Source organism: Sander vitreus, chromosome 3 (assembly GCF_031162955.1).
Source record: "Sander vitreus isolate 19-12246 chromosome 3, sanVit1, whole genome shotgun sequence".
Taxonomy (NCBI): Eukaryota; Metazoa; Chordata; class Actinopteri; order Perciformes; family Percidae; genus Sander; species Sander vitreus.
The window spans coordinates 24,109,125-24,128,282 of NC_135857.1; the positions used below are offsets into that span (position 1 = coordinate 24,109,125).

Below are 19,158 nucleotides of genomic sequence, written 5' to 3' on the forward strand. Positions count from 1 at the left end.
AAATGTGAACTCTTGTAGTTATCCTCTACTAACCTGTCTCGCCGACAGTCGATGCACCAGAGCCGTTCAGCACTGCATCAATTGCTTATTGGCTGTCGTAGTTGTCTCATGGACCAATGGGTATTTAGCTCGCAGAGAGAGATCATTTTATTGTCTGGTAGGAGGTCCAACAGGCGCCTGTGGTTTCAATTGACGCGAATTATCATCCCTGTGTTTAATTATCGGTGGGCTCCTTTTTTTTTTTTTTAAATTTTTTTATTTAAAATCGGGCTTGTACCTTCATACACGTTCGAATGACAACATTTGGAATATGTTTTATTTATTTTTTACTTTATTTTTTTAAACTTTTTTTTTTACATTTCGTTATAACGTCAAACGGCGGCTTCAAGCTAGATAGAATTAACTAACAGGATTTCAAAACAAAAGTGGGGAGGTTTCCACTATTGGATACACGTTCAAGTAAGTAGGCTACTGACGTATAGGACCGTCAAATCAAGATGATTTTGAATTACGTGGAATATTATCAGACTAGGTGGTATTATTTACAAAATCTTCCTTTTGTCTGTTAGGTGTAAGTTTCTTATTTTGAAACCAAATATGACGTTGCTGATTCTGACTAACTTTACAGACATTACCAAATCGCAACTCGCTGTTCACTGTACGTTAGTCTTATTTCACGGCATATTTGACAAAGACGGGGAACTGAATCATGTTTTACTGTAACTGACTGATAGCAATTTAAACATGACATTGCAGGTTAACGTTAGCGTCGCTCGGTGCCTTAAACGTAAGGGAAACGACCATTTGAAATAATTTGCTGTTTTACATTGGAAGGTAAGTTTGGCAGAGATAATATGTAACGTTGATGGCTTTGAATGAGTTACATTGCCAAATCTTTCTAACGTTACTATTCAAGCTCTCGCTCTTTTGTAATTTTTCGTCTTACACATGACTGTCGACCTGTTGAAGACGCATGATATCGTTTACATTTTGACCAACCACTTTGTTTTGTAACGTTATGTGATTGCGACCAGCGTGAGAGGAAGTGTATTCCATGGTTGAGTGTTACATAATAGGGGGGAAGAGGGGGGGTTGCTGCTGTTTCAGCTGAGAGTGAGATGTGCTGCCTTCACGGCACCGCTGCCTCCAAAAATATCCGAAGCACGGGTTGAGCGTACGCAACTGGCCGAAATTTAAAAAATAATGACAGTTCCAGGAAATTTTCTTTTGAAAATGGAGACGTGATCTTTATCAAAGTTGCAGAGCGCTGAAGTTGCACAGATGGCAGTAACAGACAAGTAACTCATAATGGAGAGCATAGAGCAGTATTGTCATTCAGAGTCAACTATAAGAGGTGGCTAGCTAGCTGATCATGTCCCCGGTTGATTTTAGCCACCCGTGGAAGAACTACCTGTTCTTCTATATTTGGATTTGCATTTTGACCATCAGATACAGTAGATAGTCCTTGTGCATGACACAGGAGCACACAAAAAAGTAATTTGAGAAGGACTATTGTAACGTTACCTGTAGAGAGCTGGGCAATATGGAATAAATAAAATATAACGATATTTTTGACCAGATACTGTCGATATTGTAGGGTTGACTATTGGTGCTTTTACAAAATATTAACACAATGAGAGTTTTGATACAATGACTAAGTGGGTAAAGGCAAATAAAACAGCTAGTAGGTCTGGTAAGTTTATAAAAAAAAAACATCAATTTAGTGTAATGCAGCCTTTATATCGATATATTGCCCAGCCATTATGCATCATAGGGTAACTGCCTGTCGTGTCCTTATTTACATCACCTCCTAGAGTGCAATACAATATCAGATAGACTGAACCATGCATGGACAGAATGTTCTTTAAAACATACAAACCCATACCAATGTTGAACCACATATCAATTGAAACCTTATTTATGTAGGCCTATTTGTTTATTTTGACGCCCCTACTCGGGACATTTATTTCAATTCTTAGGCATTTCTCAAAGGCCATTAGCAACATGTAAGGACATGCAAAGCCCATTTTGGCTGCTACGCCTTTAAGATTGTTATGGGAATAAAATATTGTTTAACCCTAGCCTATAAACAAGCTGCAGCAATCTTGTAAAAACACGAATTTACTACGTGCTCCATGTCTCTGTTAGTTTAAATTACAGCATTTTATTTGGGTAACCAGTGTAACAGGCTCTTTCTCTCTGTGGACTAAAAACAACACATGACCCTTGCTTTCCATTGGCTCCATGTAAATACAAGTGCACACACATGTACACACATGCATGAGAACAGTGGGAAAGTTGTATACAAATGGGCTTATTTGAGATGTTTTTTTTCTTTAGATTTCTTATGATCTTAAACAAAATTATATACATGTAGAGTTTTGGCACTGTGTCCGGTTACCTGTCTCTTTTCAAATATATGCAGTAGATATCCAAGTCCTTGTGGATGACACAGGAGCACACAACATTGGAATTTGAGGAGGACCATTGTAACGTTACCTGATTGTATCATAGGGTAACTGCCTGTCGTGTCCTTATTTACATCGCCTCCTAAGGCACATGATTAAGAGTGCAATACAATATCAGACAGATTGAACCATGCAAGGACAGTAGGGCTGCTCGATTATGGGAAAAATATAATCACGATTATTTCGGTCAATATTGAAATCACGATAATTTAACACGATTACTTGTTGACTTCTGCAAAGATGTTGCAATTATTGAACTTAAAAAATAGTGTAAAAAGTTAAATAAATCAACTGTGAAATTTGCCTTAATACTTTTCCTATTTAAATTTTATTTTTTCTTCTTTTCACTTATTATTCAGAACACAAGAGAAAATAAGAGTTTACTTGCAAAACGTAATGAGCTAAATAATTGTGTTTCTCAATTATTCTGTTTTTGTGCTCATTGGGAGCCGAAATCATAATCACGATTACATTTCTATTAATTGTACAGCCCTAAAGGACAGGATACATTCTGTTCTTTAAAACATATAAAGCTATTCCTCTTGAGTACATGTACTCGGTATAATACTGTATACCTATAACTGCAGGAGCATCAAGGACAGGCTGAGGCTGTTTACTGGTATGTGCTAATATTAGGACTCTTATAGTTAATGTGAAACTGAATATTTTTGCATATTCTCTGTAAGGTATTATTAGTGGGTACACACATGATGTCACCGTGTGTGAGATGCCTGGTTTACAACCCCCAAAGGCAAATACACAGCCATTGGGGATTCACGTGGGGAAAGAAAACATTGGAAACACTATTTAAATGGTACAAAACTGTTGTGCAATCGACTACACAAACAGGTTAAGAAAGAACTCAGGGAAATGTTTTTTACACACTGCCCAGTATTAAAGAGAAGAGGAGCAACACGATACGTTTTTAAAAGCTATGTAGCATTACCAGCACAGAGTGTTTTTATTGAAACTGTGCTTCTGAAAAAGTGATGTCAGTGCCTACCATCTAGTCAACTCTGTAGTTAATTTTGGCATTTAAGGCATTTCAATGATGGTAACCTCAAAATGTGCATTCATTGCTTCAAGGGACACCAGTAGAAGCAAAAACACTGACAATATGTCACTTTCTAAATAGTAAGCCAATGGCAATATTAATTTATATATTCTTTTATTATTTTGCATCTAAAAGAATTTGAAAACATAAAATGTTCTATATGGATGGCCATTAGAGTCCGGATCCTATCCCAGCATGCAATGAGTGATCTGCAGGGTACAACGGGGCAGGTCAACAGTCCGTCACAGTGCTAACACAGAGCTCTATCTCATGAGAGAAAAACATTTTTGTTTTTATGCTGTCAATTTCTGGCATTCAGAGACAGTCTATCTACTCTCATGTATTCTCTTATTAGGCTCCAGTATGCAGAAGGAACAACCTTGCTTGCGCGAGAGCAGTCCTTGTGCTACATCCAGCAAGAATGCTAAAAATAAGAGCAACAGTATGATTCTGCTGGCAATACGTGGTACTAAAGACGCAGGCGACTCCAGCGGTACGGGCTCCCGCTGCAGTTCAGAAAAAGACTCTGGTTACTCTGGTGAGTAAATGTGGCAATAATGTAACCAGACAATTTGCCAACTTTTATTCTCGACGGCTATTTCCCAGTCAGCTCAGGCAGTGATATACTGTAAATGTAAAGCATGTTTGTCCCTCCTCTCTTCTCCCTTTTGTAAACATAAAGTAAATGTTTGCATATTTTGACATAAGGGGTACACAGCAAGATGGTATGAAAAAATGCCACAATAATGCCGCTTACCCACTGCTAGTACAAGCTCTGCTCGGCTCGACTCCACTCGGCCGCGGTGCCCCGTCCTCCATTTTCCATTGCAGATTTGGTACCGCCTCATGCATGAGGCGAGCGTGGCTGGTCGTCATAGTGACGCCGCAGGAAACTGCCGTGACCTAACACGACACACACACAGAATGGCGAAGGTGTGTTGTTTTTGATTCTCGGCATGTGGCTGTTGCCACAGCCAGAAGCCAAACTTTGTTTCAAATGAAGCTGGAGGCAGAAAAAAAAAAAAAACACCGCTGGCTAAATTATTTAAAGATGGCGGGTTTGTTCAGGACACCCCCATCCGTCGCTAGCAATGACGACGCAGTGATTAGTGACGATTCTCTTTTCACGTCACCTTTTGGTATCGCCTCAGCTCGCTTGGAACCTCGACGAAGTTGATGCTAAAAAAAGTACCTGTTGGCAGGTACCAGGGACTTTTTTTCATAATGGAAAACCAAAAAAGGCGAGTAGTTGAGGCGAGTCGAGCAGGTACCATATAATGGAAAAACACCATAACACTACCAAACTACCTCACACAAGTTCAACTATCTCTTTGAGCATGGCTTCAGCTGTATTAGTCAGCATGTATTTCTTTTTACTACTTTTTCTGCAGACGGCTCAGACTGGCACCAGACAGATGTGGAGGACCAGCGGAGCAACAAAAGCCAGTCCAGAGGCAGCGAGCATGCAGAAACTTCACAGCCAGGTCAAAACAAAGACATTGGGCAAGGGAATCCTGGAAATCCTACCCTGATGCCAGCAGGCCGCGAGCTTCCACCCATCTACATCAACAACAACATGGTGCTTAAGCAGGTAAGACAGGTGTAGGTGCAGACAGTGAGGTTAGGAATACATTCCTCTGCTGAAAATGGTTCTCTTAAACTGTAAGTGTAAAGGTAAGAAATTAGGTAGTGTGCAACAGAGCCCCTGCACAACATAGCAGGGATGAGGCAAGTAGAGAGCTGAAATTAAATGTTTGTAATACTCTCACTTATTTTAGTTGGAGTGTAGACATTTTTTGCATCCATATGTGGCAGAATGATTATTTTCTAAAAAAAAAGGACTTATACTTCATTCCTTCTTACCCACCAGCCGGATATGATCCAGAAAAGAGGCCAGCTGCCTTGGAGAAATGAAAACAGGGAAACCAGCAGTTCTGGTGCTGCCCATATGATTATTTTCCAGCAGCCTAGTTTGTTGCCGGCCACCCTCCAGCACCAAAAGCCCTTGTCCCAGATGTCCAATGTCACAGGAAAGAAAATAAATGGCACTTACCTGCCCATTCTCAACTCCTACCCACAGATTGCACCACACCCTAGCAAGAAGCCACTTGATACATTTTCATGGAATGATGAATCCCAGAACCTGAGCAAGAGGGTATGCACAGAACACAAGAGTGATGACACACCTGTGACCAGGAGTCTACCTGAGCAGCACCTTTATAAGCAACCCAAATTAGCAGTCTTAACGTCTGAGCTGCCTTGTTCCTCTTCAACCAGAGATATTCAGTCGTCCTCCAGTCCTACTACTGTTCCCTTGAGCCAAAGCTCCCCATCTGGGACTGGTCTGTACACTACATCCTCCATCCTCACAACCAGAGATCTTTCAAGAAACAGCACCACCAATACTCGCCATCGCCGTTTCCTCAACACAGTAGAAATCCTCAGACAATCAGGTCTGCTGGACATTACACTGCGCACGCAGGAACTGCTGCGCCAGAGTAACGCCACAGAGCGGAACATTGCCCAGCTCCGCCAACACACAGAGCTACTGTACCAGGCTGCCAGCAACCCTAGCGGCAGCCTGAGCGGTATCACAGCCTGGCAACATCTGCACCGAGCCATGGCCGAGTCTGGCAGCTACCCCAGCCTTAAAATCCTGCAAAATGTACAAATCCTGTGTTATCCAGATTCTTCCAGTCAACTAGTGAATATTTCCACAGGTAAAGCCAATGGGCCACAAGATGCTGAGAGCTCCGAGGTGCCACCGTCTCGCCTTCTCACTACTTTACCTGACCCAAACTCAGAACAAAGCAGGGAGCTCAAGGGCGGAGATAAATCTTCAGAGAACGTCACCTTTATGCTTCCTGACAGTTCTACCGGTTAGCACAACCTGCACTGCCTTTAAAGGGAGAGCAAGTACTCAGGGATATTTTTGGATTTTATCTGTGGCTTTAATAGTTTATTCCTGGTTATTTAAACCTAGTTTTATAGGAATTTTGCTAAATATCTCTGCAGGCCAATGGAAATCATACAATGACTCAAGGTTAGTACTTACTGTATATGTACATGTTGCAGTACAAGTTTTGTTTCCAGTTGCCTAACATGCTTCACCAGAATTAAGTGTTCTGAAAGCTGATCCATTAATTCACTCAAGTGCAATTCAATCCTGAGGTACCATCTTATATTACCACTGCAGACTTTATAGAACCACACAGGTGAGCAGTATGGAGGAAATATGTATTCATAATCCAAATTGAAAGTCCAAAGAGAAAACGAAGCAAGATCAAATTAAAAATAATATTATTTTACTACGCTACTAGGAAAAATCATGCCATAATTAAATTTAAAAGGAAAAAGGAAACTAAAAAAGCAAGGTTGAAATATAAAATAATAATTTGAAAATGTAAAGTGCAATGTAAAAAGTCAAATTTAAAATGCAAAGCTTGCATATAAATGCATAAACTGAAATATTGTATTGATTGAGAGAAACATCAAATATGAAATTCAAAATGTGAAATGGATAAGCTTAAATGGAAATACTTAAATTAATTAGTCAACGGCGAAATAAAAGCCTCTTATTTACGAGACCGGTCTGAGAGACCTCCAGCTTAGAGCGGGGTCTCTGAGCATGACTGGCCGAGCGACGAGCTAGCGGCCACAGCAGGCACTAGCTGGCTGTCGTGTCACTTTATGGAGCTTCTCAACTCTGAAAACTTTGAAGCAAACTGGCAGTTCGGCAATGATTTTCGCAAGACTGCCTGTATTCGAAATCTAAACAGTTCATTTCTCGCCTAAAACGTTCTCAGAAGTGAATTTAGTGATGAAATAGCAGACGAAATTTGTAAAAAAGCAATCGATTGTAGAATCTAGATCGGGAGTTTTGCAGCAGCCAACAACTGGAAACGTTTTACAATTTTCGTCTGCTATTTCACCACTAAATTCACTTCTGAGACAGTTTTATGCGAGAAATCAACTATGCAGAGTTTGAATATGGGCAGTTTTACAAAAATTGATGGCCAATTGTACATTTGCTCCGATATGTTGTCGGACTTGAGAACCTCCAGTCTGATGTGGCCAGGATCGCCTGCTCGGCAGCCGGCCAGTAATGCTCAGAGACCCCGCTGTCAGCTGGAAGTCGTTTCAGACCCTCCCACCAGCCTTGGGCCACGCCTCCTCATTTACATTGATATCTGTCACTTTCAAATGCAACAGCCAGACATTAAATCCAAATGGAAAAGTTGAATCTTAAACTGTCAATGTCAAATGTAAAATGTAAAATTCAAAAGATAAAATGTCAAATTGAAAATTTAAAATTATAAAGTGAAAAGGCTAAAATAAATATATTTTTTTTCTATTTTAGATTTTAATTTAAGTATTTCCATTTAAGCTTTTCCATTTCACATTTTGAGCTTCATATTTGATGTTTCTCTCAATCAATAAAAGATTTCAGTTTATGCATTTATATTTAAGCTTTGCATTTTAAATTTGACTTTTTACATTGCACTTTACATTTTCAAATTATCTTTTTACATTTCAACTTTGCTTTTTCAGTTTTCATTTTCTTTTTTAAATTTAATTATGGCATGATTTTTCCTAGTAGCGTAGTCAAATAATATTATTTTTAATTTGATCTTGCTTCGTTTTCTCTTTGGACTTTCAATTTGGATTATGAATAAATATTTCCTCCATAGAGCAGAGGGTCACTGCTTGTGAGTCACATAAAGGATTATGTCAAAATGAAATGTGTTTACCTGGGAGGCAGAGGAAATTGGCGTACACACAGGTGGCCATACAGTATATGTACTTCAGTGATGGTTGTTTCGCTGTCTCGCCAGAACAACTTCATTCAGGGAAAAGATGAATAAATCCATTTCCTGGTAGATAAATGTTGAGAAAATGGTTTCTTAAAACCTGCTGTACTAAAGAGAGAGAGACCCAGTAATCCCCAAACAAGGTGATGAACAAGATTGGTGCCTTCAAAATGATACAGCTGATCCTAAAGGCTCCCAGGAAAATGTCACTTTAAGCAAACTCGTAGCACTTGAATCACAACTGGTCACTCAGTGCTGCACAGAAAATCGCTCTGTAACATCACAAACTGCACTAAACTGGACTGCTGCAAGGACTTGTATCCAAATGCTCTTCAACAAAGCCTTAAAAACTCTTTTTCACTTTTTGCATTACCAGGGCACACCGTTGTTACAGGTTATCATATATTAATTTTACAAATACAGCACACATCTTATAATAATGGAGGAATTCAAACACAGACTATGAATTCAACAAAGCATCACCAAGATAATCATTAAAACCGTTTCCTCTCGTGCAGCAGCTTTGTCCGTTTTTACTTTGATGATATTCTGGGTTTTTTTAATCAAGCCTCTACTTCTTGGTGTTTATGTGGTCATCTGTTTTAGTCAGAGATGGAGAAAAGTTTAATTTTGAGTTTGAGAGAGTTGAAGTATGATGCCTAAGTGGTCATAAGCATGTGGTATGTGTATGATTTGTCATATATTTCTCTGTGCTTGTGCATATGACAGACATCACTGCCAGCAATTCACAGATATCTGAAATTTATAGTTTTTTTTTTACATTGTATGGTATATGTTTAAGGTATTTAAATAAAGCAATATATGAAGAATAGACTTTGTCTGTGTGTCATATGAATCTTTTCAAATTGAGCCTCATATTATATGTTTCTCCAATGAGTTCACATGGCCTTTAATTAATCCAGCTGCTACCATGGAAACTGAAAAGACACATCAAGGTTGTGATGCACATGTGAGGAGTGCATGTGCTTGACTGTTTCCTGCTCCTGAAAGCCATGAAAATAGTTTCCATACAGTTTTTTTTTTTTCCATTGAGCTCCATGGTGACAGAGATAACTCTTGGGACTATCTCAGGAAATATCTCGGGACTCCCTGGACAAATCTTTTTAAATTTGGCATAAACGTTCACTTGGACCCGAGGATGAAGTGATTCGATTTGTGAGGTCAAGGTCATTTTTGGCCATAACTCAAGAATTCCTATCCTAATTGTGAGAACATCTCACACAAATGTTTAATAGGATAAAATGATGAAGTGATGACATGCTATATTCCAAAGCTCAACTTCCCTGTGACATCATAAAACACTATTCTGGCCATAATTCAACACCATAACTCAGAAACAGAAAGGGAGACTGTGACCATATTTCGCGTTTGGTCGGATTCTGAATTGGTGACACTAATCACCTTTAAACTGTGGTGACTGTATAGATCTTCTGTGCTGCCGGGTTGAAGATGTGTGTGAAGCATCCATGTTTCTCCAAGAAATACACTTAATACATTTTAAATTGCCTCAAAGTCTTCATTACGTATATAAGTCTGAACAGACATGGATGTAAACTGCAACTTGACTGGCTGGCAATGGCATACAACCACAAGGTGGTAATTCTAGTTATCCTTTTGAAATAAAGGTGTGATTTTGTTATGACAAGACATTATAATAAAATTAAAACTAAGTATATTGTTGTCACTGAGACTGTTGAAGAAGTAGCCTAAGAAGTTTCCTCTGATGTATTTTCAACATATATTTCTAGGATCCCTTGAAATATCAACAGCATTGGTACAGTTATCAGTCATTCATTTTAGACTTGGCGATAGAGTAGTTAAAATATTCATCTTTTTATTGTACATTTGAATTAAAATTAAAAATCACTGCAAAAATATCACTTTGAAAAAGTGTTTTATGTATGTTAAACACAGTTTGTTCTGTTTTATTCAGCCTGGGACATTCAAAGGAGGAAGCTACTTTGATAACTATTTCCTCAACACTAGCAGTGAAAGCCAGCATGAAATAGCTAAAGTCAATAAGACAAGTTTTGCGTGGCTACGTTCACACCGCAAGTCTTACTGCTTAATTCGGATTTTTTTGCTCAGATCCGATTTTTTGTTTGGCTGTTCATGTTACCTTTTAAAATGTGGCCTATATCAGATTCCAGTGTGATCAGTTTGCGGTTTCTAAAGTTAAGGAGATTATGGAGGAAGTAAGCATTTTTGCTTTAATTTCAAACATGTTTCTGTAATGGCAGCCGTAACATTAATGAGCAGGTGCTGAGGAGGAGAAGAATGAAGAAAAAGAGAGCCAAGGTGACTATTTTGGTCTTTTGCGGGGTTATGGCTGCAAATTCACTACACAGGTCTGTGTGACCGGAAGACCAATTTGCACGTCAGGACCGCTACGGGCCTCCACCAGAGTTTCCTCTGGCTTCGCCCTGCCCAGGCATAGTTCACCATCTTTTGGGTCCTATCGCACGCGCTCACGCTCCACCTCCCCGACGGTGCGGGCGAGACGGGCCGGTGGTGCGCCCGACCCCGAGGGGCCGGGATCCCACCTCAGCCGGCGCGCCCCGACCCTCACTTTCATTGCGCCACGGGGCGACCCTCTGACTCGCGCGCGCGTTAGACTCCTTGGTCCGTGTTTCAAGACGGGTCGGGTGGGTTGCCGACATCGCCGCAGACCCCTGACGCCTTTTACGTGAGCCGATCCCCGCCCTGGCGGCGCGACTCGGTTGGGGCGCACCGAGGACAGTCCGCCCCGGTTGACAGCCGCACCGGGAGCAGGGGGCCCCGTCCCTCCCCGCGGGGAGAGAGGGTGCAGCAAGGGTTGTTGACGTAAAAGTTGCATCAAATCCGCCTTGGTTGTTCACACTGCGGCCGCATTGAAAAAAAAATCAGACCTGGATCTGATTCAGGACCACATATAAAAAAGTGGCCTGAATCTGATTTGAAAAAAATTGGATCTGGGCTAGATTTGAGTGTTCACACTCGGATTTGGACCACTTTTGCCTGCAGTCTGAACGTAGCTGGATTCTAAACTTAAGAGAAGCAAAGGAAGTAATATCACAATCATAACCAACCAGCTTAGTGCCCAATCATAGTTGTTGTAAAAAAGAATGCAGGAACAAAGAGTTTAGCATCATTTAATGTTTCATATCAACAAGTGTTGCAGATTTCCCCCTTCAATGTGCTGCAGCTCAGTTTCTCTCTTTTGGGTCAGTGAGCAGTCAGGGTCAGGTCGGCACAGATGATTGAAACGCTAAAGAAATTGAAAGAAATATTCATCAATAATTTGTACTAAGTAAATATGTACAACAAGAGCTCTTTTACATTGTTTTGACGTGGTTGCATATGTGTTAATTGCATCGTTGCAGTGGTGAAACAGCTCATGAAATAATCAATATCACTAATACTGCATGTTGGCAGTTAGATTCTTTATTTTGGCACAAACTAAGGAGAATGTTGTTTGTACTCTGGAAATCAACATTATGCTTTGATTATTAAATCTAAACATTTCACACTTTTTTTTACCCTCACTCCAACACCATAATAAAAATAATAATAATCGTAATAATAAAACTAAAAGCTACAACTCATCTTGTAGATGAAATATGAGACGTGACTTGTCTGTAGAGTCTTTTCGGCATTTCATAGGAAGCTTGAGTCATTTTGCCGGGCTTCTTGAAGGGTACGACTATATGGAAAAATCTGTTTAACTACAGACAGCGTAAATTGCTCTTTTCCCTTTATTTTCATAGGACAGATGAAGACATAAAGGGGAGAGAGAGGGGGAATGACATGCAGCAAAGGGCCGCAGGTTGGAGTCAAACCCACGGCTGCAGCGTCAAGGAGTAAACCTCTATATACAGTATGGGTGCGTGCTTTACCAGGTGAGCTACCCAGGTGCCTGCGCTTTTGCTTTTTATTGGTGCATAATCAATGCACTCATTATATAACATATACACCATGACACTTGTTGAATTAATTATCACAATCAACTACACAGTTTAGCCACCTGAGTGAGGTTCCCAGTCCCAGTTCCCAGTTTATACAGCGCCCATCCCGGCACTAGCAGAATAGAGGAGAGGGCCAGTAGCCAGCCCAACACGTATGCCCAGGTTGGGTACACATACCAGCGGTTAAAGGTCAGAGGCTGGTACTCAACTAAAGAACATATAAAAGAGCCCTGAGAAAACAATAAAAGAGAGATTCAGTATTTGTCTGGACATTTCGGTATAGAAATGTCATCAAAAATCCATAGGATACAGTAAAGTGCAAAGACATTCAGGTGTTCATGAGGATAAGGACCAGAGCTGTGGGATTATTCATTATGGAACATTGAAAGCCGACTCACCAGTGAGACCAGTGGTGTTAGGTAAAGCCAGCAGATTTTAAAGAACGGGTTGGCATGCACACCTGTCATGTCCTTGATGATGCCAAACAACCGCTCTGCCCCTTTATAGGAGAAGAGGTTGTATGATCATTAGGCCTATATAATGACCAGATCAGACTAGATGTATGTGAATGAAGATGCACTTTAAAGGGAAACTTCACTCATTTGTATACATAAAAGGTCAGTTTACTAGTAGTTAGATATACTACTCAGCCCATGAAAACAGTGATATATCTTCTGTGGTTCTGGATGAGCTTTGTCAAGTCTGAGAAAATAACATTTACAAATACATTATGCCATCAGGTTTTTGAAGCGTTATGGGGAAATGTACAAACCAGAACTTTTTAGAACACAAGGGACTCAAGATATCTTAGTATCTGCTGCATTGATTCTGATTCTGACTTTTTTCTTTTTCTTTTAATATGTCCTTTGTGAGTCGCCCAAATTTATTTAGGTCCAATATGAAATTGCTGGAGGGCCCATTTAAAAATGCCATACCTACCAAATACCCATCCCAGTGCCAGGGTTTCAAACACACAGAGAAAGAGGATGCAGGCTCCGTTACAGGCGTAGTAGTCAAACATCTGGAACACATACATTCCTCCCTGGAAACAACACCAAAGACATTTTTGGACATGGGTTTATTTATTTTACTTTATATGTCAACCTCAGATGATTGGAAGCCTATTCCTGCCACTTTTCTTTATCACATTATTATTATATATCAACTTATATGTTGTAATAATTGAAATGTCTTAAGCTTAAAGCATCTTGTTATAATGATAAACAAAGTCATGGCATAAAGAGCGTTTTATATATATATATATATATATATATTGATTTTGTTATATGCTGTATACCCTGCCATTATGGATTAGTAAAAAAGAAATGTAACAATGTAACACAAAATACTGACCTCAGTAATCATGACCAGTTGAGAGAAGAAGCATGTGAGGCAGAAGAGGAGGAGAAGGCCTTCCCGCCGGCCTGCCCTGCGCATTACTGTGGGAAACAAATCTATTATGGATGTCATCACCACCTCCATGGCAACAAACTGTACAGAGAAAAGACAGAATAAGTACATTTCCATATGTGAAATTGTTCTTCAACAAAGAGTTCATCAAGAGGACATCTTACTTGTGTGTCCAGACCCAAGAGAATGAGCATGACAAAGAAACAGATGGACCACAGTTGGGGAAGAGGCATCATGGCTACAGCCTGAGGGTATGCAATGAACGCCAAGCCTGGACCTGGAAAAAAACAATGCTAGACTTGTCACCGTCTGTCTTTTTTTTTTTTTTCTTTCAATTTTGAAACAATGACTTTGTGAAGTAAAAGTGATATACATCCAGATGGCAATGCAGTGAAAATGTCATTCATAAACACATGAACAACAACCTCCTAAATCTGGCAAGATGAAGGGAATCGGGGAAGTTGCTGGAAATCACAAAGGGGTCGTTTTATATACACCAGGAAGAGAAGAAACATCATCGCACAACACTGTACAGAATTGTTGTCACTGAAAAAAAATAAGGCCAAAGTGGCAGCTTTATTCTTGTGACCATTTACAGTTTTTCTTCATGGTTTTTAGTGTGGAACCAAAACTGGGGAATATGTGAATTTAAAAAAAGCAGACTGAATACCATTTACACAAGCCACAAGAACAAAATCACACTGAGTGAACATGAATGTAATATTTGATATCTTGAAATTCCTGATTATAATTAGGCCTATGTTTATTATATTGTTAGATTATAGGTTTATGTAAATAAATATGTACACATGTACCCTCATATGAGATTTATCAGAATTAATCTGAGTACTAAATGACTTCTAGGGAATAGACTGTGTGTCTGCTGATAATTGAGGGACTGTAGCTTGGTAAATAGTAAATAGTAAATATTTGGGTAGCGAAGAGAAGAGACAAGATACGAGAGTGAGCAACATGAGCCCAGTTAAGGCCTAACTATGAGGACATGAGTGAAAATGAATGTGTGTGTGCTATAGGTTTTTGTACAGTATGAGTATGCACACTAGCTTGAGTAGACCCTCCTCCTTCAGCGCGTTTTGGAGGAGGGTCTGGCAAAGCGAGACTAGTTATGTAAATGTGCTTGTAGTGTCTATAGTTGTCCTCAAGATGGCAGCAAAGATTTTACCCATTGTGGACTAGTGGTGGAAGAAGTACTCGGGACCTTTACTTACCAATACAAACATGTTAAATACTCAGTTACCAGAAAACGTCCTGCATTTAAAATCCTATTTTAGTGAAATTACAGAAGTATTTTCAGCAAAATGTACTTACATTAACAAAAGTAACAGTACTCAGTGAAAGGTCCCCTGTAACTGATGCATTGTACTTGACATTTGATTGTTAATACTGATTAATCAATGTGTAAGCAGCATACTACAGTTGTAGCTGGTCAAGGAGGAGCTTATTTTAATACAGTTAATTGGGTCCGTTGGTTCCCAACCTAGGTTTCGAGCCCTTCTAAAGGGTCACAGGATAAATCTGATTGGTTGAGAGATGATTAATGGGAAAGAAAAGAAGTTCTAATACACAATTGTGTTTTCAGTTTTTGGACATTTCTCTTTTTTTGTGAAATATTACAGAATTTGACCTCTTATTTCAAAAATATAAGCTTCATATGTTAGTTATGTAAAATGTTAATCAGTAAAGTATGGCAACTATACAGTAAAAACTACATTTCCCTCTGAAATGAAGCAGAAGCATAAAGTAACATCAAATGGATAGACACAAGTAAGGGTTTATATTGTAGTTTAAAAAAAAGAATAATCTGAGGCTGTAAAAAGGTGCCATAATGGTGTAAAACTCTTAAAAATGGGCACAGGAAGACAAGGTTACACAGTTCTGAATATCTGTGGTGGCTTGCATTACCTGACTCTGCCACTTCTGCAATGGGGACACCTTGCTCTTGAGCCATGAATCCCAGTACAGAGAAGACTGCAAACCCAGCCACCACACTGGTACAACTGTTCAGCAAACACAGCCACAGACAGTCTCTGCAAAACACAAAAACATGTGCATACTCTATGAATTCATAGCATGTAGTTGATCATTTTTTAAATATGTTATTGTGTAGCTCTTGTCCACTGTGCGTCTGTCAGAAAAGTTGAGCATCAAGCTCAGTCACACATTGACAAATACTTACTTGTAGCAGTTGTTGTTGTAGGTGTTATAGCTGCCTAGCACAGTTAAGGAGCCCACACCCACACTGTATGAGAAGAAGATCTGAGCCCCAGCCTCCATCCAAACCTGTTCCAACAAAGCAACAGTTAGAAAATGTGTCCATCAACTCTCCACTGTTACAGTATATCATGAAGCTCTTACCTGTGGGTCTGTGAGTCGTGAGAGTTCAGGCAGAAGATAATACAGTACTCCTTGTAGAGCCCCAGGGAGAGAGAGTCCACGGATCAAAAGAATTACCAACATCACATAGGGGAAGGTAGCAGTAAAATACACCACCTCAGAAAAAAAATTGTTAAAAGCATATAGAAATATACTGTATACACTTTACCACGGTATTAGGGCTTATATAAATACCTTTCCTGTAGACTTGACCCCTTTCCAGATACAAAAGTAGCAGATGATCCACATTGTAATGAGGCACAACAGCACCTCCCACCTGATGCTGCCTATTTCCTCAATCCCCCCTGAGATACCCAGCACTCGTTGTCTAGAAGGGAAAAAGATGGACACAAATGTTTTATTGAGACTCATTAGGACTCATATTGGCATATTTAAAAGAACCTAGAGGCTTCGTTTGTTCATCCTCATCGACATACTCCCAGAACTCTGTGGCAGCAGAGGTTGAGTTTGTCTGGTTTGTCCATTCAAAGGTTTTGTTTTGTGTTGAAAAGTCTATGCAGTCATCTGAAAGGATAGTGAGAAAACAAATTATACTTCTAATCACAAAACAAATGTATGTCTTCTGTGACTCTAGGGGCCACAGGACTGTGGAGATAGATCTGGCAATGCGAGACTAGGGGGAGGTTTCCAAAGTCTGAGAAAATGATCTTGCTTTGGGCTTGAGACTTCAAATGTTTAACAAACAGCCTGCATTACAAGCTATTGGTGTGGAATTTATAATATGTGGGGATTTACCAGCCAGGGAGGGTCTAATGAAAGACAATATGTAGTTACATTATGGGGAATGTAGGATCCAGTGTTTCTCAAACTAGACCTATATTAAGGGGTAAAAGCATTGACTATAAAATTAGCGGACAGAGCATGTGTGACGTCACCCATTGGTTTGTGGAGATCTGCTATGAGTCGCCGAGTTTGCCGTTATGGGCGCAGCCATCCTGGTTGCGGATGTGACGATTTAAGACGAGAGGGAGGAGTGAGGGAGAAGCTGCTTACACTCTACGTTACGTTACGCACTTTCACTGGCAATCACATCATAGCCACGTCCTAAAACACCCCATGCTTTATCGCCGATTTTAAAATCAACGTGACCATAATTAAAAAAATTAACATCATTCTGTGTTGCAGAAGACTTAAAACTAGCAATTGAGACCATAAACTCATTATGAAAATGTTTACTGAGGTAATAAATCAAGTGAGAAGTGGGTCACTTTCTCATAGACTTCTTCAGAAACCAAACTCCTTTTGCAACTGCACGTGTCGCCCCCTGCTGGGATTCAGATAGAAGCAGGTTTAAGGCAGTTGCAGCACTTCGGCGAACCGGATGCTTTGTCCACTAATATACAGTCTATGGGTAAAAGTCAGGACACCTCTGCCTCTGTGGCTTTCATTTTGACCATTATTTTTTAAATCTGTCTCTCACAAGTCCCCATAATTTATGGAATAGAAAACTAAATGACATTTAATTGACATAAAAGTCACTGAAGTGTTGATACTTGATATTATAACATCAGTACAGTATGCAAATGTTAGTGTTTTGTTATACAAGTCCACCTTAAGACATGTAACAGTTTCCATTTTACCTGTGTTCCAGTAATTGTTGCAGCTGGCCCAGGGAAGCTGTGAGCTGAAGGAGAAAACCAGATAGAGCAAAGCCCAGGACAGAATAATGATGTAGGTCATACAGCTGTAGAGCAGGATCAGCTGCCCACCATAGCCAATACCTGCAGGGCCACATTTCTGTTATAGACAAACATTACAAAAACCTTCTTCATTTATCCATTGCCAAGAGTCAGGCTGACCAAATGAATGACTAAAACTGCTTTCTCACTCTGAAAGACTTTTCCCTCAAGATAAATATATATATAAAAAAAAAAATATATAGTTAAAAGCAAAGTAAAAAAAGAAACACTTCAAATTCTCTCATTTTTAGTCAAACTACTGTGGAAATGACAAAAAACAGGCTATGTTTTGACAAGTGACAGGAGACAGTACTTTGAAGTGTGACTTCTCCAATATGAAATGTCACTTGATTTAACATTTTGTCTGCATTTTTGTATCTAATATTTTCATAAACATCAACAAACCTTCGTAAACTTTTTTTCTTTTTTTCACATATGCAGAAGTCCTATAAGACTTTTATGTGTAAAATCGGTGGAGTTTCACTTTAAAATAAACATTCTGCAACATAACTGAAACATGTCAAGGGCAGTGGGTATGTAATACATTACATTTATATTATTTTTTATTTTTTCCCCCCTTGGAATAAGGGTCACAGAGGCCATGCAGTTTTTAGCTTGTCAATGTTTGCCCTGTACTGACATCCATGACAGAGCTCTGATATGGAGGGAACAATGTATCTTTTACAAGTTAAGTTGACATTTGCTCCATTCAGTTGTAGAGTGGGTAATATGTTACTGCCTCAATGAAACATTGAACTACCTTAACTGTAAAAAGAAACTTTCCCACAATGGTAAAGGAGCCAGTAATGAAACTACCTGCTACACTTAGTCAATATTCAATCTACAATAAAGTCCTAAACCGCATACCTTCTGCCAGTGGACATAGCTTCCTCCAGCAGGTGATGCCCCCCTCCTGGGTGTATTGGCCTATAGTCGTCTCCAGCAGGAACAGGGGTACGCCACATGTCACCACAAATACCAGATACGGCACCAGGAATGCACCTGCATTTGCAAAGTATACAACAATAAATACATGTACTACAGATTTTGGGTAACAAGTAGGGGACTTCGTATTTGCTTACCCCCTCCATTTTTGTAGCAGAGGTAGGGAAACCTCCACACGTTGCCCAGGCCAACAACATTTCCTGCCACAGCCAGGAGAAACTCCACCTTACTGCCCCAGTGTCCTCTCTCCTCCACCTTCGAAGCACCTTGTTTCGTTACACATCTTTTATTCAACATTCCCAAAAGCGCAGTCTCAGCCCAATTGTCCTCTGAACCTACTACAAGGTCTTCTCTGCCTTTATATCCACTAGTCTACTGATTCTGTCTCATGTAATGAGCAACTGCCTGACC

The 19,158-nt window shown here is 39.8% G+C and overlaps 2 protein-coding genes across 3 annotated transcripts; one reads left to right on the forward strand and one right to left on the reverse strand.

Moving 5' to 3' along the window:
* Nucleotides 1–286: 286 nt before the first annotated feature.
* Nucleotides 287–9,165, forward strand: LOC144515613 (CLOCK-interacting pacemaker). Of its 2 annotated transcripts, none has more exons than XM_078246622.1 (4): nucleotides 287–459; nucleotides 3,878–4,060; nucleotides 4,914–5,113; nucleotides 5,393–9,165. In XM_078246622.1, the coding sequence occupies exons 2-4, from the start codon at nucleotides 3,886–3,888 to the stop codon at nucleotides 6,404–6,406; spliced, it is 1,389 nt and encodes a 462-aa protein (XP_078102748.1). In that variant the 5' UTR covers nucleotides 287–459; nucleotides 3,878–3,885; the 3' UTR covers nucleotides 6,407–9,165. The 2 variants fall into 2 exon arrangements, with proteins under 2 accessions (XP_078102748.1, XP_078102747.1); XM_078246621.1 differs by lacking the exon at nucleotides 287–459 and adding an exon at nucleotides 617–834.
* A 3,482-nt stretch (nucleotides 9,166–12,647) lies between these two features.
* On the reverse strand, nucleotides 12,648–19,044 carry LOC144515910 (sodium- and chloride-dependent GABA transporter 2-like). Its single transcript, XM_078247109.1, has 12 exons — nucleotides 18,885–19,044; nucleotides 18,670–18,804; nucleotides 17,704–17,844; nucleotides 16,540–16,627; nucleotides 16,298–16,430; nucleotides 16,085–16,219; nucleotides 15,906–16,009; nucleotides 15,632–15,756; nucleotides 13,873–13,985; nucleotides 13,652–13,789; nucleotides 13,238–13,340; nucleotides 12,648–12,797 (listed from the first exon to the last, which is right to left on the reverse strand). Exons 1-12 carry the CDS (start codon nucleotides 19,042–19,044, stop codon nucleotides 12,664–12,666), a joined length of 1,509 nt encoding a protein of 502 aa, XP_078103235.1. The 3' UTR covers nucleotides 12,648–12,663.
* Between the last annotated feature and the right edge of the window lie 114 nt (nucleotides 19,045–19,158).